At 42.3% G+C, this 27,443-nt stretch overlaps 1 protein-coding gene across 2 annotated transcripts in view; it reads right to left on the reverse strand.

Annotated features, from left to right (window-relative positions):
* The window catches only part of LOC146811149 (uncharacterized), a 244,954-nt gene that overhangs the window by 145,521 nt on the left and 71,990 nt on the right, over positions 1–27,443 (reverse strand). For both annotated transcript variants that reach the window (XM_085618215.1, XM_085618213.1), the window contains exons 5-6: positions 23,386–23,436; positions 20,623–20,676 (exon numbers count right to left, since the gene is read on the reverse strand). In XM_085618215.1, coding sequence (XP_085474341.1) covers positions 20,623–20,676; positions 23,386–23,436 — 105 coding nt within the window. The remainder of the gene's footprint in view (positions 1–20,622; positions 20,677–23,385; positions 23,437–27,443) is intronic.

Consider the following 27,443-nt stretch of genomic DNA (forward strand, 5'->3'; position numbering starts at 1 on the left):
TCACTCATATGCTGTTCGGTTTAGCGGCGGCTGCGAGTGTATTGCACCGGATGATGATGAAAATATTTGAGGAGGTGAAAAATGTTATCTATTTTCAAGATTATATTCTAGTCATGGATAAAACTGTAGAGCAACATAACTTCACGTTGGTGTTGGTACTGAAGAACTGGGGAGAAATTGGTATGACACTTAATAGAGATAAGAGTAAATCTTTGACCGAAAAATAGATTCACTTGGTTACACTATATACTATGATGGCGTCAAACCTAAATGTTCTTCATTGAATGCAATGGGAAAGGTACCTGCTCCAACAAAAAAATATAATTAATATAATTTTCTGGACTCATAGAGTACTATGCCAAATTTGTTGACAGATTTGCGTATAAGACGGAGTGTTTGAGAAAACGTCTTTGGAAAGTGCAAAGGTTTGTGTGGACGGAGGAATAATATGTGCTTTGACAATATCAAATCAGAGATTTACAATGCTGGAATTTTGTCTCTGTTTAACAACAGTTTTAAGTAATTTTACCTTATTTGTTTAAGCAAATACTCTGGGTGGTGGGGAGGTGTCTCTCAAATAATGGAGGATGTAACATTTCATGTGCTGTTCTGTTTGTATTAACAATTGTAAATGTTGTTTTATACCTGTTTAAAACACACTAAAGTGTTAGCATTACTACAACTTTAAACTTACTTTTAATGTGCTACCATTTTATTACCAATATTGTATGCTGCTGTTTTAGCCTAACTGTTTTAGTAAGTGTTGCCTTATTCTGAAGGTGCACAATGAAGTGAGAGATCCAGAAATTAATGAAGTTAGTTGTTTTATCATTGCTTACTGAAACATCTCAAGGCTTTCTGGTGTTCTTGTCTGCAGAAGTGCCCAACACCTACTCATTAGTGACTATCTGTACTCTCTACTTTACCAGGTGCATTGTGCTTTGTGGTTGAGGGTGGCCTGGAAGTAGTCTTTGGCCACAATTAAGGCTGTTTTGGTGCTGCTGAAGTCAGACTGCATGCCATCTAGAAGTTTTTGAAGTTCAAGGAGGCTGAAGATTTGCTTGTTGGTCGTTTTTACCAAGATGTTGCTTGGCTGGAAAGGGTAGCAGCGAGTTGGGTCAGTAGTTGCTGAATTCACTTTAGCTGCCAGATTGTTTTTTAATTTGGGAGTTGACTTTTGTATGTTTCTAACTCTCCAGGAATGTTGAGGTTTCGATGGAGGAGTTGATGATGGATGTGAGCGCATAGCTCATCATGGTTTCTCCTAGGTTATAGATGTAGTGGGGTCATGGGTCTATGGGGCACCAAGAGTGGACTTACTTCATGATAGATGCAGAATGCCTTGGATTTCATTGTGCTGTATCAGTAGATCAATCCTTGAAAGGGGTCCTAATATACAGGCCTCCTGGTGCAGCTGGAAATTTCTTGAAATCCATCAATGAGGCAATCTCCCCCCTGGTTCTCAGATATAATCACTTCTTGGTTTTGGGAGACCTTAACATCCACTTGGACTTACCCACAAAGCCCGAGGCTATTTCCTTGACCGAGTCCCTTGCCATTTTCAACCTGTCCCCTTATATTTCCCATCCCACATACATTAAGGGACATACCCTTGACCAAATGTTTTCAAATTCTGAGATCGAGGTGCATCCGCCCCTTCCTTTAGTGTGGTCAGAACACCACGTTATCGGTTTCAATGTCTACAGGTTTGCAAGGGGTCACCAGTCCTCAGTCACGAAATGGGTAAATACACAAAGACCTTTCCATCGGATCACTCCATTTGCTTTGAGTGATGCACTGGAAAACCACCCTCCATCACTTTGTGGTGATCCTGAGAGTGATGCTCTCTATCTCGAGACCTGGGTGCAGCACTGCACTCCTGCGCTCGTCCCTATGCCCTCCCACTCCCTCAAGATAGCCAGACTCTCTGCTCTCTGGTTTAATGAGGTGCTGAGGCTGAATAAAACTCCTGCAAATGCCTGGAAAGGTTATGGCGCAAACATTTTCATTTAGAGGATACAATTGAATACAAACAGCCTTGAAGGCCCACCACACTAAAATACGGGATGATAAAAAAAGGTATTTTGCAGCCAAAATTGAGACCTTGTGCAATAAGGGCAAGGACATTTTTTAAATTGTGAAAGCCTTTTCCTCTCCATCTTCTGTCGACATGGCTCTTCTACCTTCCTTGGACTGGCTAACCAACTTGCGTCTTTCTTTCACAATGAGCTCAAGACCATTCTGGACCCCTTCGCCTGGGGGCCCCCAACGGACTCCGCCCATGCCATCATTTTAGCTCCTGTGGCACCCATAGATGGCCAAACACTAGTACAGTTTCTCCCACTCCTACCGGAAGTGTCCTTGAGGATCAAAAAAAGCATGAAATTCAGCTCCCCCTTGGATTTCTGCCCAGCCAATTTGCTGGCCTCTGTGGCCAAGTCTATCAAGCCTTCATTGAATAAAGTCCTTAACTCTTCTCTGACGACTGGCCATGTGCCTGTCATAATGAAAAGCGCTAAAATTCTCCCGCTGCTAAAAAAGCCCTCAGCTGACCCCTCGGTGTCAGCTAATTATAGACCCATTTCACTTTTGCCTTTTTTCTACAAGACCTTGGAGAAATACGTCAACTCAGTGATCTCTGACTACGCTGAAAAACAATTATCTCCTTCATCAGAGTCAGTTGTGTTTTAGATCCATACATAGTACAGAGACAGCTCTTCTTGAAGTCTCTGAGTGTATCAAGGAGAAGTTCGACCGGGGGGGGGGGAGCCATGCTTATTTTATTGGACCTCTATGCAGCTTTTAATACTGTGCTGCATGATAGACTCCTGAACAGGTCGCAGGACTGTGGTCTTGGCGGCACGGTTCTGAAGTGGTTTGCCTCCTTCCTGGAGGACGAACACCAGGAGGTTTGGACTCCCCCTTTCGCTACTTCCATCCCTACCCTGAAAGTGTGAGTGCCTCAGGGCTCGATATTGAGTTCCACTCTTTTCAACATTTACATGCCTATCCTGGCTCCTCTGGCAGAAGCGTGCAGTGATAAAATTATCTTTTACGCAAATGATACGCAGCTTCTGTTCGCCTGCGAGAAGGGAGCAGACTTCAAAGGTGGAAAGATTAATCTATGACTTTCGAAGGTATTTTCCTGGCTGAGGTCGAACCAGCTTAAATGTAACCCTGAGAAATCTGAGGTAATCTTTTTTGTCTCACCACCCGTGGATGAGTGGAAACTGTGATGGCCATCAGATATGTCAGCTCCACTCTCCGCTGTTAGCACAGTCAAAAATCTAGGCATCATGATGGATAGTGCCCTGTCAATGAGAGCGCAGGTCTTGTCAGTTGCTGGCTCCTGTTTTGGGCTATTACAGATGCTTAGGAATTTCCTTTCTCTCTTGCCTCTTTATCACAGGAAGACTGTTGTCCAGGCTCTGGTTGTCTCCAGACTGGACTTTTTTAACTGCTTGTATCTAGGCCATCCTGAATATCTGCTTAACCGCTTACAGGTGGTCCAGAACATGGCCGCACGGGCGGTTCTCCTGCTCAAACAAAGGATTAATATTTCTCTTCACCTGGAGGCCTTACATTGGCTTCCCGTAAAAGAGAACATTTGTTTTAAGGCCTTGGTTCTCTTCTTTAGGGCACTGCAGGGAACCGGTATGCAGTACCTCAGAAGGAAAGTTACCCACTGTGTGCCTCCTAGAACCTTGAGGTCCTCCACACTGACTTTGGCTTCTATTCTTAAGATATGCCACGTCCGCACAGGTAGCCGATCCTTCCAAGTGCAGAGTGCACATGCCTGGACCCTCTTACTTTTGACACTCAGGCAGTTGTCTGATGTTAACATATTTAGGAAAATGCTCAAAACTTGGCTTTTTTGGAATTAACCCCTGGTCTCCTGCCCCGTGGGGCAGTAATAGGTCTCATTGAGACTTTGAGCACCAGGATACTCTTTCTGAGTAGCTGTGCACATTATAATTGCTCATTCATTCATTCATTCATTCATTCTTTCTTTCTTTTATAGAGGTTGTGTCTTCATTGGTGAGTGGGCTTCAGTTGGTTAGGTGTTTGTCCTTGTTGGTGGTGGTCCACATCTGGTCAGTGAGGTCATCTGGGTGGGGCTAGGGATCAGCGTCCCTGTATATCTTCTCTTTTTTATTGTGTGAGAAATGGTAGATGTTGTTACAGAGCTAGTGGGAGGGGGTAAGGAGGTTGGTTGAGGCTGCAGGGTTGGAGAATCCTTTAAAGATTGGGAATACTTATTTGCAGTTGTCAGAGCTGGTTTCAATTCTCAATGCCGGGGCCCTTTTATTTGATCCCCTTGGTTGGTAACGGGGAGCCTGAGTGCAGGTATGTAGTTGCTTCTGTTGAAGGATTCCTGGCTAGTTCTCCAATTCCTCTCTATATGCATGCAGTAGTGTTTGGATTTCCTGAGGTCATCTAGCTTGCTTGTTAGTTCTCCTTTGTTTGATGATCTTGATGGGTACAAAGGTATTGGTGCAGTCAGAAATCCATCAATTGAATTTTCTTACGTCATTGTCTGGGTTGTTGGTTGTGACAGGTTAGTTGTATTTGACGATGCTGAGAGCGTCCACTTCTGTTATTTTGTTGAAAATGGAGTCTAGTGTGTCTCCAGTGGTGTGCATTGGGCCCTGGACGAGCTGAAAAGGACAATGTTTTTGAGGCTTTCAGCAGGGCCATGGAGGTGGGTGTCTCTGGGGTCATCCAGGTGAAAGTTAAGGTCACTGAGAAGGATGACATCCTTGTAGATGATGGGGAGAGGTGCTATGAAGTCTCTGATGCAGTTGCTAAAATTGGTCCGGAGTCCGGGTGATCGGTACATGAGGCATCCTTTGATAGTGGTTTAACCATCTGTTTGTAGTTTGAAGTGCATGTGTTCCATGAACAGTGTGTTGGTGTCTGCAGAGGTGGTACATTTGATGGTGTCCTTGTGAATGATGGTGAGACTTCTGCCTGGATTGTGCAAGTCTGTCTTGGTGCACAGTGTTCTACCCCATTGGGATGGCTTTGGCGATGTCAGGTGCAGATGCTGGTTTGAGCCAGGTTTCAGTGAGGAAGAGCAGGTTGGATGGGTGAGTCTCAAAGAGGTGCCAGACCTCAATGGCATGTCCGCAAAATGGGTGTGTGCTAAGAATCATGCACTCGACTTTTAATGGTGCGTGTGTGGTGTGTGGCATAGACTGTGTGAGGGTGGCACATGTAGAAGTACTGCAGTAGGTGAATTGAGTACAGGTGAAAGGTCCTACTGTGATCTGTGGTGGGGCACTGTAGCAGTGATTGTGGTTTTGTTTTGGGTCAAGTGAGTGAAGGGTGTCAGGGGTATTGTTGTGGTGGGCATGGTTGAGATGCAAACAGAGGCATGCTTGCTTGCGTTGGTTGCACAGCTACTGCTATTAAGTAGGTCCCTGGAGTGGGAATGAGCACAGGGTGCAGTTGGTGGGTCTGGCTAGGGCAGGAAGAAGATGCTGAAAGAAGACAAAAGACTCAAGAGAGCAGGTACTAGCTGTGGAGGCAAGAAGAAAAAGTGCAGGTGGGTGGAGGGGCTTTAGGGGCAAGAGATATACAAGAGAAAAGGTAAAGTCAAAAACCAGCGCAAGATAAGTAAAAGAGTAGTAGAGGGAGAAGGTGAAAAGCGAACATGTTGCAAAAGAGTTCCAACAGTAAGAGAGAACAAGAGTAGAAGGTGGAAAAGTGGAAAAGTTTAGTAGTTGTCAAAGAGCACAAAAAAGCAAAAATCTCCTAAAAGAACCCATAAAGAGCATAAAAGAGCACAGAAAGACCACGAGAGAGCCCAAAAAGCACACAAATTAGCACAAAAGCACACAGGGAGGGCCAAGGGTGAAAATAGAGAAAAGTCGACAATGACAGAGTGAGCAGGCAGTTTGAGGGGGAGGGCCAAGAGCCCAGAAGAGGCAAGTGAGGGTGAGAGAGGTGAGAAAATGCTGCAGGAAGAGCTGGTTGGGGTCCTCAAGGTACAAAAGCCATATCTGGAAGGGCTTCGACTGGTCGGAGGATCAGTCCTAGGTGAGTAGAAGGGGGGGCTGTGCCTTGTGATGTAGAGCATTTTATTAAAGTTTTAGTTTGAAAAGAATTGTCAGCATTTAACATGCATGGATTAGAAAGACACAGACTGCATTAGCTTTCAACATTCATTCAATGAATCATAGGACCTTTAAAGGCATATTATTATATCGCCCACCGGGTCCTAAAAATGGATTTTTGGAGACAGTAGGCACCTTACTTGAAGAAGGATTATGTCTAGAATCCTACACAGTAATGGGTGATTTTAATTTTTATTTAGAAAGCCATTTGGATTCTGAATCTAATCGGTTGGAGCAAATTATGGGGGCTGGAGGGCTTCAACAGTTGGTGAAGGCCCCTACGCATGAAAAAGGACATACCCTTGATGGCATATATTCGAACAACCATGATCTTGTCTATACTTCAGTCCTTCCCATCTCATGGTCGGACTACTTTGCCATTCAGTTTGAATTGAATGGCTATGGGAGCCAATTAGCTAATACTAAACCAGCCCAGGAGATTGGGACCAGAGCCTGGGGAAAATGGATATTAATAAATTCGGAAACTCCCTCAGTAGCTCGATGCGATCCCTCCCATGGGAGTGGAAAATGCCGCAGTGGCCTATAATCAATGGCTAGCCATATCTTGCAATCAACTAGCTCCTAGGAAACAGTGGAATCCTAAACGAGCCTTACTGTCAGCTCCCTGGTATTCGGAAGAACTTAGAGCTAAAAAATTGGATTGTAAATTGTTAGAAAGGGCATGGTGAAAAAATTATGGTGAAGCAGATAAGAAAGAATACAAACACTGCATCACTATTTACAAACAATTGTTACTGGAAGCTAAAAGAAAGTTTTTTTTCAACTCAGATAGCATTGGCCAAGTCCAACTCAAAGGAACTTTTTAGCACTATTAAAAAATTGTCTACGCCAATTGCCCCCAGGAGCCATAGCAATCTATCATTTTGCAAAAAAATTGCTAACTTTTTTAAACATAAAGTTGAAATTATATTTTCCTCCTTCACTGAAGCCAATAAAATGGCACAGTTAAACTCTAATATGAATAGATCAGGCAGGAGTGGTCCTTCATTGGAATTTGACCAATTCTCACCACTGGAGGTATCAGAGACAATTAAGGTCCTGACCTTGATACGTTCAGGAGCCCCTAGTGATCCCTGCCCTGCCTGGGTCATTAAACAAATACCTGAAGTGATAGGAATGGCCTTGACTCCCCTGTTAAATGCTGTTTTTGCATCTGGCATATTCCCTACAATCTGGAAGCAAGCTTCTGTTCTCCCACTCTTGAAGAAGAAGAATCTGGATCCAAAAGACCCCAACAACTACAGGCCAATCTCGCGGCTCCCTTTTCCTGCCAAAATCTTGGAAAAGGTGATGAACATCCAACTCAGTGCATTTCTCCATTGTAATAACGCTCTGGACCCATCGCAATATGGGTTCAGGGCAGATCATAGCACTGAGCTGGCTCTGTTGAAATCCACTGAGGAAATTAGAGAGGCCGTAGATGGAGGATGTAGTGCGGTACTAATTTTATTAGACCTGTCCGCGGCCTTTGACACGGTCCATCATAAATTATTGATGGACCGGTTGTCTGAGATCGGTGTTGAAGGCCCAGCATGAATACTTTTACAATCCTTCTTAACTGACAGGTCTCAAACTGTGGACCTGGATGGTAATCCATCTAAACCATCTACACTCGCTTGTGGGGTGCTATTGGGCTCTTCTCTTAGCCCAACCCTTTTTAATATATACGTGGCACCATTGGCAGGAGTTATGATATCTTTTGGCTTCCAGCTCACCTCATACACTGACGACACACAAATAGTGTTGTCATTGACTAGGGGAGGTGAGAAAGAAACTGGGGACCGCTTCCATGAATGCATGAGTGCAATATCTTGTTGGATGCCCTCCAATTGCTTAAAACTTAATTCCAACAAGACCAAGGTCTTAAAGTTTGGGAATAATCCACAAGTGTGGACACCGGACTGGTGGTCGGAAGAACTGGGCTCCTGCCCTATACCCACTAAGAAGGCCAAAAACCTTGGGGTATTAGTGGACAACAAACTCACCATGGATGATCAAGTAAGCATGGTGACCTCAACTTGCTTTATGATTCTTAGAATCATAAGGAAAATCAGGATCTTCTTGACCGAGAGCAATCTCAAGACAGTAGTCATGGCCCTTATAACGTCACGTTTGGACTATTGTAACAGCCTATATCTGAACATACAAAAACAACATATGTATAGGCTCCAATTGGTCCAAAACGCAGCGGCCAGGCTGCTGTCCGGAACACCTAAATTTGTCTCTGTGAAAGGAGAGCTTAAGAATCTATACTGGCTTCCGATAAAAAAGAGCTCGCTTTAAGGCACTCTGTATTGTTTTTAAGGCCATCAATGGAATTGGTCCTGAGTTTCTTAAGCAAAAGTTCCACTGGTATGTTCCTGGTAGAACGTTACGATCTACCAGTGCTAAACAAGTGCAAGTCCCCATGTCAAAAAAAGTTAATTGGGGAGGCATGAGTTTTACTCTTTGTGCCTCGAGAGCCTGGAATGAGATTCCCTTTTTTCTTAAGACTGCCCCGGATCTTCTTTCATTTCAGAAGGGCCTGAAGACATGGCTCTTCTCGCAGTAGTACTCTTTCAGCTTCCCCAGGCAACCAGTACTTAGCGCCAGGACACCCAAGGGTAATCGCCCGCTCTACAAGTGCAAATAACATAACATAACTGGCTTTCACTTTTTGATCAATCTCAAGTAAACTTAGTTTGATGGAAATGATAATCACATGACTGAGCTAGCTAGCATAGTTGAAAGTACTATTAGATGCTCAATATATTCAGTCCTAGGTAGGATTATTGTTGGCAGACAAGTTTGCGGGATAACTCAAACATTTTAGAGTAAGTCCACTAAGCCAGGTATGGGTTTTTATGTACATGCTATTTCTTGAGTTTTTCTTGTGTACTGTAGTAGTATTTGTAGTGAATGTCATATTTAAATAACAGTGACTATCCCTATTAGCCTTAAAACTAGAAATACCTGAGGTGTTTCAGCTATGTCAGTCCCTGTTGAGGATACTGTAGCTGCACCTTCAAGCATCACAAATGTGGTGAGATTGTCATCAGTGAAAGATTTTTAAGTTTTACGAGATGACATCAGATTTCTCTCTGGACTGTCCCATTCACAGATAAAGTCTGAGCTTAGTTTTACAATTGCTAGGGCCACAAGGAGGGTGGTTTAATTTTGGGCTTGTACTTTTGGAATTTGGGACAGAGCCAGGTGGCTTCTCTCAATTGAAACACCTTCTATATTGTTAAAACAGTTTGATTTTAAATTGCTTTCTTAGTAAAAGAAACTGTGAGTCATTTAGAATGTTAACACATATTGAGATTATCGTACTTCTGGTCATTTAGAGTCAACATATTCATAGTTGTCTGAGAGTCAGTGAGGATTAAACCACCTCATTACTAAATTGATGCAAGCCAATTCCCTTTGCTAAAATCCCAAAACATTTACATCAAATCTAGGAATAAGCGAGCCTAATTAACATTTATCTAAGCAGCACAGGCTGTCTCTGTCTTTTGGTTTGCCAGCATGACAGTCATTGGCCTTGGAGAAGCACTTAGCGTACTTCGTGTAATGAGCACATGGCAATGCTCATCATATTGCTCCACAATTGATCAGAACATTTAAAGTAGAAACTTCTAGTCCGCACATAGGCTGCTGGTGATGACACAGCATTCCATGATTCTACCAATACCCCACTCTGTTGTCATATTAGAGTGGTTTGGTACAGCATTATTTAAACAGCTTGTTTTTCAGGCCTGAACCCGTGGCTTTTGTGTAGAAATTTCAGCAATAATGTGGTTTCCCGTATCTTTCTTATGTGTCTTGTGCAGGTCCTCTTTACTCTGCTCTTTCTGCCTCCGTGTCTCAAACATAACAGGTCTTTTAAAACAAAAATTTGAAAAGCCTTATTCACAAGCTGCATTTAGTAGTATGAAAGGATTACTACAATTGTACTACTTATTTACTACAAAATGCATCTCACAATCCTACAGGTGGAAATCTGCACCACCATCTTTTTAATGGTGAGATCCCCACATGAGTAAAATTTGTATTTAGACAATAATGTGAGAGAGACCAGGAACTGTGGCAGGAAAATGGTGAATGCCTACAACAAAATAGTAGGGATTTGTGTAGGGACACAGTCATACAAACAACCAGTCACAAAATAGACCATTACTATTCAGAGGCAGCACTTTTAAATTAACTACGGCCTAATATACAACAAAGCAGTTGTACATTTAATCCAGTCCCACCTTGCAGTATGTCTAGTACTACTCAAATGTACTGCAACATATTGCCTTAGAATATAATGGTGACAGGGACTTAACCCCTTCGCTGCTGCGGACATTCCGCTGCAGCGCTGGGGGGGGCAGGGGGGCAGCGCGGCGGGCCTGTGCTCATGACGGAGCCGCTCCGTCATGAGCCACAGTTGAGCTGTGCTCATGACGGAACGGTTCCGTCATGACTCCGCCCATTTGTGTTGTCGCCCCGCACAGGCGGGGAAACAGCGCCGCGCAGGCGGAGCGGCCGCCGACAGGATTGTCATGACGGAACCGTTCCGTCATGAGCACACGGCAACCGTGGCTCATGACGGAACGGTTCCGTCATGAGCAGGGAAGGGGTTAAAAATCACCCTATTGGAAATAATGTAAATAATTAAATTATTTTGACTTTTAATGTAGATATATGTATTGGAATTAAATTTTAAATGGTTATTTTAGATTTAAATGTAAACATCATATTGATAACTTAGAAAAAAGCAAATAAAAATACACTTTAAAATTTTTTAAATTAATTAAAAACATATTTACTTATATTTTACTATTATTAACATTTTTAAAATGATACTTATCATGAAATAATATATATAAATTAAACAATATATTTTAATTATTGAATTATTTTATGAACAGTTAGTATGTTGAAACATGTTATTTGATTAGTTCTAGGTTAATAGTAGTTATTTAATTAATGAAAACATGTTTTAATATTTTATTTTTTTATAAATAAGTGCCAGTTATTATTTTTCCCTATATGTATCATAGGGACTTCCCCACACTGGTGGTGGCGGAACTGTGTCCGCTTACAAGTGAAAAAAGCTACTAGTACTAATTTTACACTCGAAAGTTCAATCTTAGATAGCTCTACCCAACACTCCTATGGTTTAAGGAGGTGGAGACTTGTAGGTCTGTACTAAGGTGTACATCTATACTTGGAAAAGATTGCTAGCAACAACGTATAGATTTACACCTGGGAGTTTGCATACATTTATACATGAGTAAATATACATGTGTAAATGTATTATGTAAATAGAGCCCTAAGTGTCAAAGTTCATATGTTTTAAAGAGTGGTGACTTTCACAATGCAAATGTTCACTATCCATGAGATGATTCTTTATTGTAAATGCAGCAGTATGTGAAAATGATGCATTCATGATGCTTTCTTTTGTAATATCATGAGGTTAACTTTGCACAAAATTAGTATTCTATTATTGTAGATGCTTTAAATTATGTGTTATTCAGGACAAACAACCAAACTTAAGACCTCAATGGCTGAGGCATTTACGGTACCCAGTAAATAAAATTACCCATTGTTGAGGTATTCACAGGACCTGGTAAGTACCATTGCCCAGTGATGAGGTACCTAAGGGGTGAGGCAGATATCTACTTATTGAAGTTTTTTTTACTTGAAATGAGGTATAACATGGAATTTATAATTAATATATTTCTACATCAATTATAGTGAGGTAAGAACTCATTGAGGGTTGTGGCAGTCAAACATTAGAATGAACAAAAGGACTTGGATAGGACTGTTAGATGTACATCTACTCATCTTAGACATTATGGATGGTGGGGATTGTGCTTTGTTCATGTTACTACATTTCTTGGAGGCCCTTACCAAGGTTGATCACAATATTCTGATTAAAAGAATAAGAGAGTTGATAGAGATTGCTGGGGGAACAGATACATTGGTTCAGTCCTTTTTAGGGGATGGGCTGGTCAGAACTTGTAGAGGAGATACATCATTCTTCCAAGAAAAGGTCATGTTTGGGTGCCTTCGTGGCTCTTGGCTGACCCTTACCTTTCTTATCTTATGTAAAACCATTACATGAACTACTATGAGCATCAAAATCAAATTCCACAGATATACCAAGGTCTCCTTAATATTGCTCTATATTTGTAAATATAAAGTAAATGCAAGTAAAAAGTGATGGAGTTCTCCCTATGGTATAAGTAAAATCATTGTGTTAGGGAGCCTGTGTAATGCATACCCTAGTGTAACACCAACATGTTTCTGCCTCCACACTTCCTACAGAATGATCCCTGCCTCTCTGCTTGAATAGCTAAGAGATAGTACTGCACCAAATGTGCACTTGTTGATTTACTTTCCTCCTTTAACTCACATGAAACCCAAACACTGACCTTCACAGAGAGAGAATTCATAATTCTTATGATCCAATTTTGAGAGAGGTTTGCAAGTAGAAGAGACCCTGTGAGGTAAAGCACTGTCTTTTCAACTGCATATTGCAAAAGTTTAGTCAGAGCAGGACTATTTTCAGATGCTTCACTTGCAAGTCCATTGCAGCCTGTCAAAATGCCAGCAGCATACAAAGAAGGAAGAAGGTTGCAGCTAAAAGGCAGCCTTAAAGCCCTGCAATAAATGAGTTTTTCAAATTGTGAACACCTGTGCAGATGCCCTAGCAAATAACATTTAAAAAAAAAACATTTTTGTATAACTACTGAAACCCCTAATCAAAAAATGAATCTAAGGAAAATAGAACTAATAAAGAATGGAATGCTTGAATTAATCTTAGCCACTAGCAATTATTGGTGCATTTTCCAGTCCATCGAATGTTGATCACCATGCAACCACAGGCAGGATCTAGCCATATACAAATTAGCCTTGGTATTTCTACAGTGAGACAGTCCAGTTGAACTAACATGCTATGTCCCCTATAAAGGTGGCCATTCGGACAGGACTATTCCCATAAAGCAGGAACAAGGATGATTGATATATAGCTGATCTGTGTCTGAAATGGCATCAATGTTGTGTTTTCAAGTCAAATCAAATAACTTTATTTTGGCAGACTGTGCTATAAAAGTATGCAATGAAAAGTAGCACACAGTGTGAATTAATAAAATATTAAAATCCACTAGGCAATACAATCAATATAAACTAATTCTATAAATATATATTTCATAATGAAATAAACAGCGCCACAAGATAGAGAAAGTGGATCAATTCATAAGTGAGATGAGGGTTGGGATTCCAAAGCATACAGTAGATCTCACAGATATCATCAACAATAAGACATAAGAACCTAAAATGCAAAATACAGTACAGTGCATAAAACATTACATTGCCTAATTTACAAAAAAGCCTCTGGTGATACTAAGGAGAAAGTAGCCTTCTTCTGAGGAATCACATGCAACCCAAAAATGTGGCAACTGCACGAGAATCTGATCTAAGAATTCTTAATGCAGTACTATGACTACATGTCCCCAGCTACTTGCAAAGAGGCTTGATCCATTCTTGATACAGGCCAGCATAGGCTGGACAGGTGAACAAGACATGGGCTATGGTTTGATCAGCATTATTACAAACAGGACACAGAGCAGAGTTATCATAAGATGCCCATTTACAGGTAAACGCTTTCAATGGTTGAAAGTAGAGTTTCCTGACCAGTGGGACACTTATACAGTCCCAACAGTGTTCCAGGACACTAGTTATTTTAAAATCAAGAAACCCTTCTGGCAACATGGCTCTGGAATCTATAGCAATGTTACTCTGCATAAGCCAAGACCAATATTGATTTTTCAACAGCAATTTGAGACTGAATCTCCCAGAGCTCCTTCATGCAGAGTTCATGTTAGACTTGGCTTTTTCAGCGTGTTTGCCCCCCAGACTTTTTTGCTTCTTGGCCTCCTGTTTTTGACCCTGTTTTTGTTGGTTTTAGGACTCTGGGCACTTTACCACTGCTATCCAGTTCTAGGGTGCAAATGCTCTCCCTGTAAATTGTGTTTATGGATTGGTGATTACATGATTGCCATATATGATTTATTTACTGGTAATTCCCTAGTGTAGTGTACTGTATGTGCCCAGGGCCTGTAATCAGATGCTGCTAGTAGGCCTGCAGCACTGATTTTGCTATCCATATGGGCAGCTATATCAATGTTACTCTGCATAAGCCAAGACCAATATTGCTTTTTCAACAGCAATTTGAGACTAAATCTCCCAGAGCTCCTTCATGCAGAGTTCATGTTAGACTTGGCTTTTTCAGCGTGTTTGCCCCCCAGACTTTTTTGCTTCTTGACCTCCTGTTTTTGACCCTGTTTTTGTTGGTTTTAGGACTCTGGGCACTTTACCACTGCTATCCAGTTCTAGAGTGCAAATGCTCTCCCTGTAAATTGTGTTTATGGATTGGTGATTACATGATTGCCATATATGATTTATTTACTGGTAATTCCCTAGTTTAGTGTACTGTATGTGCCCAGGGCCTGTAATCAGATGCTGCTAGTAGGCCTGCAGCACTGATTTTGCCATCCATATGAGCAGCCTCTAAATGTAACTCAGACCTGCCACTGTAGTGTCTGTGCACAGTTTTGTACGGCCATGTCCACATGGTAAGTGCACCCAGTTGCCAGGCCCTAACCTTCCTTTTTCTTACATTGAAGACACCCCGAAGGTAGACCCCAGGTCGCCCCAGGGTCAGGGTGCAATGCATGTGAAAGATGGGACATGTACTGAGGTGTAGGACATGTCCTGATAGTGAAATACAGTGTATTTTGTTTTTCACTATTGAAAGGCTATCTGTGTCATAGGATAGAATGGGAGTATACTTATAACATCTTATACATATAACTTGCTTTGGGACAAGATAGAAAGTTGGAGTTTATCATGCCAGAACTCAGAATATAAACATGAATATTTTAGTAACGATGATTTTTATATAGTGTGTTTGAAAATACAATTTTTATAAAGTATGTGCCTCTGTTGGTTTGTGGATTGACTGTCTGGCTTTGGAGTGACAGGGGCTGGAGATGTGCATTTTCTCAGACAGCCACTGGGGGGGGGGGGTTGATGTGTGTCCTGCCCTTCCTGAATAAGTCAGGACTGGACTGAATAGACCTGGGCTGCATTCAGTCTAGTGGGAGGTGTTTTCACTATCACCTGAATAGGCCTGATCTGTATTTAGAGTGGTGGGAGGAGATTTTCCTAGCACATGAATAGGCCCTCTCGGCCTTGTACAATGCTGTCTCCACCTCCTGCCAGGAAATTAGTCCAAAGAGGAAAGAACTGGTTTGGGACCAGTACAGATACTCTGAGCCCAAAAGAACAAAGAAAAACTGAGTATAAACATTGGGGCCCAGACCCCAGAAATGTAGATCACTGCTGAACTAAGGAACCTGCCAGGAAGAAGAGCTGAAAAAGCTGTCAGGAGGAACTGCTACTTTGCTGTGTTCTCTGCTGTGTTGGCCTGCTGATTGCTGCTTCTGTCTTGAGCAGGGAATGGACTGGATTGTACTTTCATCATCCAGCTGTTAGAGTTCTCTCCAAGGGCTTGAAGTACAGCTTGACTCTTGTTGGAAGTCTCAGGGAGATAGAAGATTTCAGAGAATCAAGAAACCTGCCAAAAAGATGAGCTGGAAGAGCTGGACTGGAGGAGTAGTGCCCCTTTGCTTTGTTGGTGCTTTGTTGGGTTGGCCAGCAGTTGCTGCTTATGCCCTGGGCAGTGAAAGGACTGGGCTGAACTTTCTTTACTTGTGATGAGTATCTCCAAGGGCTTTAAGTAGAGCTTGCCTCCTGTTCTGAAGTCTCAGGGACCGCAAAGACTTCACCGACCTCTGGGTTCCTCCTCAGGAACCATGGTTTAACTTGCCACAGAGAGGGAAAAGCAACCACCTCCATCTCTGTGTCCTGAAGGCACCGCAGAGTGCACCAAGACATCTTGCACCACAACCCTGGTCTCACCATTGAATACGACTGCCACCGTCGCCAACCAAGCCATGCTTGCACCGTGACCTGTGGGCACTGTACTCCGCACCACCTCACTTCAGTACACCACACTGGTCTCACCGATGCCATTGCTGCCTGCTGACTTGGACACCTATAAACGCATCATGGCTGGGGGCACCGCTTTATGTCTCATGAGGCACCTCCTCGTCCCACACTGCAGTCTGGGCTGACCGGTGCCAGCTCCCGCTAACCGGCTCTGTCACTTGCACCATGACCTGTCAGCACTGCAATGAGCACCGCCACACTCTGCATCGTAGCCCTGGTATCAACAACACTGCTGGACGAGCATCACCGAGCCGCTGCCTGCACCATGCCTTGAGGGCACTGCACGCTGCACCGCTATACTTTGTATTGCAACCACAACAGTTACCACAACTGACTCGCGCCAACGTATCAGCTACAACAAAAAGGTACTGTTCACTAGTCTGCCAACACATGGACTGGAGTGGTCAGACAGAACTGTTGGATTCTGTCATTTTCGGTATCGCGGACCGACTCCAAGGAACTGAATTTTAAGGTTAATCTTGTAAAGTGCATATTTTTAAGTACTGTATGGTGGATTCTTACCGCTTTTGTCTTTTTTGACTATCTAAAGTATTGGATATTTTTCAAAACTTGTGTGGTGTCCTTTTGTAGTGTTTTCACCGCATTACTGTTAGTTATGTGCAAATGCTTTACACACTACCTCTGAGGCAAGTCTGACTGCTCATGCCAAGCTACCAAGGGGGCAAGCAGGGGTTCCTGACTAGGAAGAAGGGTTCCTACTTTGACAAAGGCACAACTATGCCAACTAGAGACTCCCGTTTCTAACAGTTCAGCATTTATTTTACTATGGGTGAATCACATGATTTTGTTGATACTATCAGTGTTCAGAACAACCTGCAAAGCAGCAGCATAATGAAAAAGTTCTGGAGTAAAACTAAATACTCCTCCAGAATGGCTGTGGGCGATACATGGGCTTATCATCTATTGCCTTCCTACCCATATAAAGCAACAATGGAAAGGTTGGAGTGCTCAGAGGAAGGAGAGCTTATTCTTTGCTGCTTATACTAGGACACTGATATTGGAGTTCAATATTACAATATCTGAACAGTAATTCAAAACCATACTTGGAAGAACCCACAGCCTTAGCTTTGTATATCTGGGGAAAGGGTGCTATTGGTTTCCTAAAGGAGGCAGAATGTTCCTTGGAAATAGCACCTGTGATCTGCTTGGGTCTAAGAGTCATTTTCTCAATGTGAGGCTTCCAAGACATGGATAAGGACAATGTGATACCCAGACAGTTAAATGAATCCACCCTCTCAAGTGTCATGCCCCATAGCAGTAATCTACTTTTAAAGGTTTAATGCTGATTGAAAGTAAATAACTTTGTCCTTGCTACTTTGATCTTCAAACCACAGGAGGTGCAAACTACTCAAAACAGTGTAGTTAGTTAGTGTTGGAGTCCACTAAGATTTTTGGAGATCAATTAGGTGTCATCATCAAGTAGCAACATAGGTGTCTTAGGTGTCGCTAGAATGGGGCAGTAGTGGTGTGCTGATATAAATAGTGGACTATATCATTAAGATATAAGGAACAAAGTGGGAGCCAGGACACAGCCCTGACAGACTACTTTATTTGCGGGAATCCAATTAGTAAGCCTGCCCAGGTTACCCCGATATACTCTGGCATAATTTTCTTTTTGCAGACAGATGACCAAAACTATGAGATCAAGGGGCATACCCATTTCTCGAAGAACCTGCCATAATTTAAAGTGGGGAACTAGGTTGAATTCTGACTTGAGATCGATGAAGGCAATATATAAGCTGCCTCTGATGATAAGAACCATCTTCCAAAATTTCTGAATGAATTGAAAACCCTGAACAATAGTGCTAGTTTTCTAGTGAAAACAGATTAAAGGGAGTTATCATCTTGTATTTTGCGACCCAGTCATGGTTTTGAATTTTTTGGATACAGTCTATAAGCCTTATTGGTCCTGGCAGGTAAGGATCTGTCCCCCTTTTTAGAAACAAGAATAATCTCTGCTCCCTTCTATGAACTCGAGATGGAAGCTCCCTCTACTATGGCATTGGCATTGACAAAGGCAAGAATATACTTGGGTCAATTTTCTCAATCATAGACAAATAAGTCACCTGGAATATCATCTGGTCCAGAAGCTCTTCTAGTGGTAATATCATCACTGGAGGGGGATGTGAGTCTCATGCTCACTTAAACAATACCACAATGCTAATGTCGAATTAAGCTAATACAGGCCGTGGGTTGCTTGTGTTCCCATAACTGAAGATGAGACTTCACAGTTTGTTTTGACCTTTCCTATCAAAGCAGGACCAATGATGATTTGTATGCAGATCTCTGGTGGGGCATAGTGGGTAAAAAATGATGAATTGAAAAGTTGACTGCCAGAGTCTGAGACTTTTTCTGCATGCATTATTTCCATTATCTTTGTGTTTTGATGAGTGTGACACTTAATTGTGGCGAGTATGCTCAGATGTGAGTCCTGTATACCCCCCAAGATTCAAACAATTCTTTACTAACAAGGCAAATGTATGTTAAAACTGATATGGATTGGAAGTGTTCTTGTTCAGAGAGGACCTGGCTTGTTATTATGGATGGGACATTTCCTTTTGGACCAAGGTTGATTTTCAGGTACCTTATCTCTGTCTGAAGTGGCACAGTAGGTGAAAAACCATGGACTGGAAAGTGGACTCAACTACCAGTGGCTAAAACTTTTCTTTTTGCAGGCATTTTGCCAATTATCACTGTATTTGAGCTAAAAAATGATGTTGAAGCATGTCCAGTCAGAGTTAAGAACTAAGAAAACCACCATTTTTGTGTTTGGGCATAACAATCAAAGCAGGTAATGCGATATTGTTGCAACATCTTAGTGCAACACTGCATTTAGAAATGTGGCACAGGCTGCCTTCTGCATGTGTTTTACTGTCAATACAAATTCTCTCAGGAAACTAAACACACCCTGGGAGCAATATGTAACTGCAGCACCTACTTCTAGCTTATTATTTGTTCTTCCTTCAAGGTATTTTTTCAAATGTAAAAAGGCTCTTACAAACCAGCTTCAGAGCCACAATGCTATTCATCCGTGAAGATTAAATCTTGATGAGTCAACATTAACATTAGAAGATTACTTTTGGGGTAAACAATACTCAAATTTGAGCCTTAATCTCCTTAAGTTTTTCCTTGAAGTCACAGACATTTAATTTTAGTCAAAATCATTTTTCTGAGATTTCCCTTGTTTAAACAAAAAATAGTATACCCTCTCTACTGCTCCCTATCCTTTCCCAAACCTGAACTCTTTCTTTATCCTAACATATTACCTTTAATCTATCTGTCACCTTAAATCAAGTGACAGACAGGAGTAAAGGGCTGACATTTTCTCATAGGAAAAACAGAACTAATTGCCCAAAGATTTGAAGATCGGAATTTCAATTTTTAAGACAAAGTTGTGCTAGATAAAGATGGTTAGAATTTATAGAATCACCTAATTGAGCAAAAATATCCAATCATTAGATGAAAATACAAAATTAAAGAAAGCAAAAACTGACAAGTGTTGATAACCGCTGATACACATGATGAGGATCAAAGATATTTATTGCCAACCACCTTTAAAATCACTGCTTTATAGGTGAGTCAAGGTTAAGTCAAATATAGCTCATACACTCAAGTATCTCCACTTAGTAAGAACTAAATTCTACCTTTTCTTCTGTCATTCATTTGCAAGATTGATTAAATTTATCATAGAGGATTTACAAGAGAAGCGATAGCAGTACAAACTACTCACCCACTCATGCAAGGCATCATACAAATAAGGACTGGTGTACCTTAACCAACGCAAAACCATTTACCAGCCCACTAGGAAACTCAGATCCAGATTCCTTGCTCTGTCGCATCTGCCAGACATACAGCAGAGGCTGCTCCTTCACCCATCTAGGTGCTAAGACCTGGAATTACCTCCCCCTGCATATCAGAGCCTCACCATCGCTCTTGCAATTCAATTAGGACCTCATGACATGGATGTTCAATCAATAGGAGAACAGGCAGCATTATCTGACAGCGCCTCAAGACCCTCATGGGTGAAGCAGCCACACTCTACAAATCCTGATTGATTGATAGATACGTTCATTTTTCTAGCATCTAGCTGTTAAGCCTAACTTAAACCCTTATGCTGAGCCTCTACCATTGGGCTAATGCAGATAACATTCCTAACAATTCTGTGCAATCAGTCGCCATAGGGTTAAGCCAATGCCTTCCACCATATTGATTGGTAACACACAGCATCCCCACAGAAGGGTATATAGGAATATGTGCTGTATATTGAAAATTGACGCATTTGTCTGTTTAAAATAAACAATTTGCTTCATTTATTCTAGATCGGCGTTTCAAACATTTTGTAAATCAAACACTTCATATATAAAAATAAACTATGCTGAAAAATCCCTAACACAAATTAATTATAAAGGATTTTTACCAGTGACTTGATCAGATTCGATGCTGGATTCTCCACATTATTTACTGTGTTTTCCTAAAACACAAAAAGTCGAACAATTAATGAGTTTATAAAGTACTTTGAAAGCTAACAAGTATATTGACAGTTTCCCCCCCAATCTGCAAAAAGTGCACTAATCAGCATAAAAGCATTCCTTGCATTTGGCTACATTCATATCAGAGTATCAGATAATATGCACCTTGGGCCAAAGCCCAGGCCGGGATTTTGCTGAAATGTTCAGCTCCTCACGAAGATGCAGTTACCTTGCATTTTCTGTTTTTATGTAGGTGGGAAAGAGTTTAAAATACTTCAAAGCAAAGGTGCAACCACCCTGGGAAACAACCTTTACATTGCATTAATTAGCACGCAGTGCCTTTACCATCCATTTTTTATCACACAAATTTTTTCCACACATACGAGTAGTCCTCAGTTCAGACTCGTGCCTTTTGCTTAAATGGTGTAAATCTGTTCAGTACATCCAGAGAAAATTAGAGTTAAAAATATAGATATATCTGGGCGGAGCCTAAACACACATCTCATCGTGAGATCTGATTGGCTGTCAGTACTTCATCCAAGAAGTATTGGCAGCCATCTTGGGACCAATATACATGATAGCACCTCATTAAAAAGCATTGCAGTTAATAGAAGGTTTTAAGACATTAGTTACATTAGAAATCATTTGTTGATGGTACCATATTCATTTTAGGAATTGTGGTGGGTTCTACTAAGGTGATTTTACCATGTGAAAAAGCCTTCTGCTGTGATATCATGAATCATGTTTGAGAGAAAACTATTTTCTCATGCTTTTCCCACAGAGGTTTGGAAGGTGATCCTGAAGCTAAACTGAGAGCATATTTTCTGTAAATTCACATTATCTCTCTCGTAGTCATGTGAGAATGAAGTCTGACCTTCTCAGTAAAACATGTACATCCAACAAGGCAGAGACTGTCAGTTGATTCCTTTGTGTTCTACTGCAGCTTCCCAGAGTCTTCTAAAGAACAACTAGAGCGCTAACAGTCCTACTTATGACAAACGTATTGCACACCTGAAGCCATCTTGATTGGAATAAAGTGGTAACATTTAATTTAAAAAGGAAGAAAATGAGAGGGTTCATTTTGCCATAGAAAGTATGATTAGTGCTGCAGACAGAAAAATTAGGGCACATTTTGAATGACTTCTCAAATCCTCTTCTATTTCATGACATGTTTCAGGCAATGCAATTAAATGCCTTCTCAGGACTGAGGAAGTCAAGGAAAATAATATCAAAATGCCTAGGTTAAGGCATAAATACCTCAGGTTCCATATTCGATAGGTGAAAGCGCTTTGCCTGCATGTGTGGTTTGGTCAGTAAGGTAGAAAGATTTAGGAGTATATGAAGGGGACAATGAATTGTAGGGAGGAGTACTTTCCCACCTCCGTGTTTATTAGATTATTATTATTATCATTGACTAGAGAAGACGTGTACTAGCAAGGGAAAGCTGGAAATATGTACATATGACCGTGTGATTATTAGGTGGTCATGGGAACATGCACACAAACTGAATTACGGGAAAGAGACAATGTGGTACCTTGAAGATGTGGAATTACAATGAGAAGTTAAAAATACAGTTGTTTTTGATAGCTGTACATCTAGTTTAAATCAAATGGATACAGAAGGCAGGACTGAAACTGACTATTGAGACTAAATAAGGGCAATTTAAGATAAAAAAACTTGTTAGATAGGAGCACCAATGATCTTGAAACAGCTAATACTGAGATTGGTATGGAGAGTGTCTGAGAAGACATTGGTTATCAATATTGCACGATAGGAGATGAACAGAGTGTGTGTTTTGGTCAGTGACATCAAATTGGTTAGTCCAAGCTTGTTTTAAAGAATTGGAGATCATAGAGATGAAAAAATGGGATCCTGGGCATATTCCTAAATATAATGAGGGGTGCTTTCCAACCGAAAGAAAAAGAGTTATTTGTCTGGGGAGTGGGAGGAGATATTCAAATACATATGTGTTACTTTACTTGCTGATTATGGTTGTATTCTCTTCAATGCCTAAATGCTGGGGGTGCTTTTAATTGTGAGCTCTGCCTTTCCTGAATTAAAGTAGACTATTGATAAATTATTCTAATGGTGTTCCTTCTCTATGCTTTCATACAGCCTTCTTCTGACATAGAGAAGAAACAGAGGGTAGCAGAGATTCATGCTTCCATTGATATCCAACAAGTCTGTGGAAATGAGTTGAACACTATAAGGGTACACTTGCACTTTTCTACCATCTACCACTTACCTTAAGTCCTTAGAGACCGCAGAGAGACTCTCAAAATAGGGGAAGATTATTCATCACCATAAATGTACATCTAATAGTGTAATTTACTTTGCTGGTTAGTCAAAAAGATTGTCATGTTTTCCAGGACAAGGTTTTGACTTCACAGTGCAGTACAGTTAGTCATCTATGGGTAGCTAAGTGAGAAATGGGTAACAGAGGAGAGCAGTTTTATAGCAGCAACACTTACATAGATTCCTATGATCTGTGAAGACCCAGTGAGAGAGGGTGAAGTATATTATGCACAAATGCACTGCCAGGATAGAACGCATAAGCTCCTTGTTTTGGCAGTTGGATCTGTAGATCAAGCAGGCCATACACAAACTACACTATCTATTGGAAAAAATACCATGTGTTTGAAAAAAGACCAGGGTCTTAGATTAAATAAAGATGAAGGACTACATTATGGAGTTGACAAAAATACACTTACCAAAGCTTCAGTTACTGCTTCAAGAACCGGAAGAAGACAACCCACATCTTTCTAAAAGACAATGTAAAATAAATAGTTACAAGAAAGAACAAAAAGGACAACTTCATTTGTGTAAGATACCATTTCAGTTTTCAAAAACAGTGTTAATTTTTTTAGATACATACCTCTTACCTCTAACTGAAAGGGGGCATGAAACATTGTATGATAAATCATTGGCATGTAGATAATATAGCAACAAGGTTTGGGAAAGCCAATAGTTCCCGTCTTTGGGACCTATTGGCTATGCAAGCTGTTTTAGCAAAGCTGTAGAGCATTCCCCAATACTTTTCAATATGGCTAAGGCAGAATATTTTTAAAAGCCTGTGATGCTGTAGCTCAACTTATTTTAAAGGCAAGCAGAACACGTATGCGCCTACAAAATTACAATAGCCTTGTTTTTTTCATTTGCTAATCCAAGTTGAATCGCTAAAAAAAAACAGAATATGTGATAGAGTTTTAACTTTTAAAGCGAGTGTGGGAAGCAACACAGAGGCCATAGTTAGGAGGCAATGCAAAGCAAACGGGTGAGAGGGAGAGGTAGAGAGCAATGTGGAAAGCAGGGGGAAAAGGACCAGGGCAAGAAAGTAATATGGGGAGAACCACATAAGGATAAGCACATCACAGAGTGAATAAAGGGGACAAGTACATTAGCAAGTAAGAATAATATGCAGCATGTAGGAGGAAGTCAAATATACTTAAGCACTCCATGCATTCTCATGGAGTGCTTAATGCAAAAGTAGGGCCCAGAAAGTGAGTACTACATGGGCACAAGTAAATTGACAATGATCCAGGGGATGCATTTCTAGCAGCATTGCTGCTGTTGCAGTGGGACTACATAACCCAGCAGCCCACAGACAGGAGGAAGGGCGCCAGCTATCTTTTGTGCTCTGTCCCGCTCTGTGACACCCACAGCGTGGGACACGCCTGCACCAATGGAGCTTGGAAGAGACTGGGCCCCCTCTCTTGACTACAGTATCCAGCTTTGCCTACAGTCCCCCAAAAACTTCAAAATGGGCAAAAGGAAAATTAATGTGTACCATGCTAGCATCCTTTGCAAAGCATCTAAGTTTATGACTAATAATTCAAGTAATGTTAAGGGTGTGATTGAAAGAGAAATTAGCAGTACTGAAGAGCGCAAACCTACAATGCAAAACTCAACTGAAGAAATGTTCGAAACTCCATCAATAAACTCTATTCCAAATCTACCTGGTAGCAAGAAGGCTGTGACTGAGACGGTATCAACAAACCCAGGTGGTTGAAAACGCTGCTAGTACCTGTCTCACAGTGATCCAGAAAGTTAAGCATATGCTGGGCTTTCAGGGTAAGGTTCACACAAATACACAAAAGAATGGGCCAGTCAGTTGACGTGCTTTCATTGATGAGCCACACCATGGAAAACAGGGTGGAGTGGTCGCCGGGGGCAAGGGTCTCTATTTTCAGCACAAACGTTATATGGTCAGGCATGTTTTTCCTTATCTCAGAGGGGCATTACTGGTAAATTCAAGGGTAGTGCCTTACCTGTGGGCTTCATTTATAAAACTCCAGAGATAAGTGATTTTGCCAACAAGCAGATGGTTGATCAGAGGCATGATTACTCCCTATACAATGTCACTATTATGAATCGATTTGCTGGTCTGGGGTATTTGGATGCAAACGATTGCCTCAATGATCCAACAAACTGACCTTGATGTACTTATGTTGAGCCTTAGGAACAAAGAAATGGAAAGGTTCATGTGTAATAATTACAAGTGTATTAGCCATGATTAAGTAACATCAATCACAAAACACTACCTGCCAGAACACTTTTACTTGTGATCAAAGCAATTGTAATCAGTTAGCTCCAAGTATTACTGAACCGATTTCAATAGCATTGCAAAAGGTTATCTGTCAGAAAACTGCTACTTGTGGTTTAAGTAATTTGAATCAGTTAGCTTCCAGAACCACTGAACCAATTTCTAACCAAAATAAAAAATGGCGCCTTTGGCTGGCGATGAAATAGGACGCACCTCACTGTGTCTCCGTTTCCCTGTGGCCGGACTATACTTATCTGATGGCATTGGGACCTGGGAGGGGATAGCGGGACTAGTGCTGACCAGCTACTAGTTGCCTGCTGCCCATTGTGAGTGCCTGGAGCCCCTGGGGGTGAATTGCTGACCTGAAACATCGAGGCCTGGGAGCCAGAAAAGCCTGGGTTTGACATCTTGAAACCAGGCTGAGGCAGGGGCAAGGGGCTCTTGAGGGCCAGGGGCCAATCTTTAAAGTGCATCGGCCCTCTGCTGTGGCCACCCTAAGATGCAGATGTAGCCCGCCCGCCGGAGAGCGATACCACCATCTTGGGGGACTGTTGTTTGATGGAGACCTTGGGTGTCTGACTCCATGGGGCTTGGAGCCTCGATCCCCTGGTCTCGGCAGGAAGAAGCTGGCCAGGTTGGGCTCAGGAGGGGCCCATCCGGCCAGGATTGGGCACACATCGGACCCCCTGTTGCTCGCATAGGAAAGCTCTGGGTGGGCGGCCCATGCTTCGGCTTTCCCCAAGGTGTCTGGGCCTGACTGCAGGGTACAGTGAGGGAGCGGTGGTGAGCCTGTGGGCCCCCTTGAGTGTGCTGGTGTCGGGGTCTGAAGATGTCCCACCCCTGGGTCTGATATTGGGACTGGGGTTCCAGCATTAAGGTGAGAGACTTCCTTGACATGTCATCTGTGCACCTGCTTGCGGCATAGGACTTGCAGTGCCTGGCGGTGTGATTGGCTGCCTTATTGGATGGCAGGTGTTCCCACCGCCTCCTCCTGAGTGACCGAAGGAGCTGAGGCCTGCTGCTCAGGACAGATCTCTATAGTTGGTGCCAGAGGCTCGGGAACTGCTCTACCTCATGATGGACTCCTGCCCCAGCAGCCCTGACCTGCGCACTGCTCTACCCAGGATCTCTATATGCCCGGAATGGACAGCTGTACCGCGCTCAAGGCACATGTCCCAGTCCAAGGAAAAGTCGACCTCCCAGGCTAAATAAGACATCATACAGCATCTCCGTTCCATAGATGGCGCTCAATCTCCCACTCATTCTCCTCTGGCCTCTGTGGCAACTTTCCTACAAACACCTTGAGTACAGTTGCAGCCAACTAACATGCTCCACCTGGCCCTTGGTGTCTGCCCTGGTGGCCTCGTCATCTTGATATGCAGACAAGTGATGCACAAGCTGGAATTCCTGGGCCTAACCTGACAGGGCTGTCCCCTGATTGGTTTCAGGTCTGCCTCAGTAGCTTTCCCTCTGCCTCCACTTCCCATCTTTAGAGCGGTTCATGTTTGGAGCTGACCCAATGCTCTCCTGGGTCCAAGAAAGGACTCCTGTGTTATGTGGTCAGCCGCCAGGACAAGAGGCTGGGACTTGCAAAGAAGATTTTCTCAGCCCCTGTTCAACTTGTCCCCATGGGGAGTGACTTCCTCAGAATAGACCTGGTTTCCACCAATGGAACATTCCAGGACTTGAATGGCTCGTTATGGCCCTGTTGGCATTATTGAATTTGTTCTTGCTGTCTTACTCCTCTTTTTCCTCTCCATTTTGTCCCTGAAGCCCTGGGATTAGAAGTAACCCTGGGCGGACAACTAAGTTTGCGTAGTTTGTGCTACTTTGCGCTACACGATTTGCACATAGCACAGTGAAAAATCACACAGCGTAGCGTAGTTGACAATTTTTGCTTGCTCGCGGTCCTCAACATCAAATTGGCGACAGAGAGCAAACAAAACAACATCCCAGCGAGACTTTTTCCTCGTTCGTGATCAGCAACATCAAGTTGCCGATCGCAAGCATAGAAAATAAACCTCCGGGCGAGATTCTCAATGCGGGGAGGTCAGGTTTCTCATTGAGAGTGGTCGCGTATGCTCGCGACTGCTCGCGCTGAGAAACTACCAGTCTGCGTTGAGAAAGCTGCCGCTCGAGTAAAAATCTACTAGAGCGGCAGAGAATGACAGATCACACTGTGCAAGATGCCATTTTCAATGATTGCACAGTGCGGACAAGCATCCG

The sequence above is a fragment of the Triturus cristatus genome, chromosome 7 (genome assembly GCF_964204655.1).
Source record: "Triturus cristatus chromosome 7, aTriCri1.1, whole genome shotgun sequence".
Taxonomy (NCBI): Eukaryota; Metazoa; Chordata; class Amphibia; order Caudata; family Salamandridae; genus Triturus; species Triturus cristatus.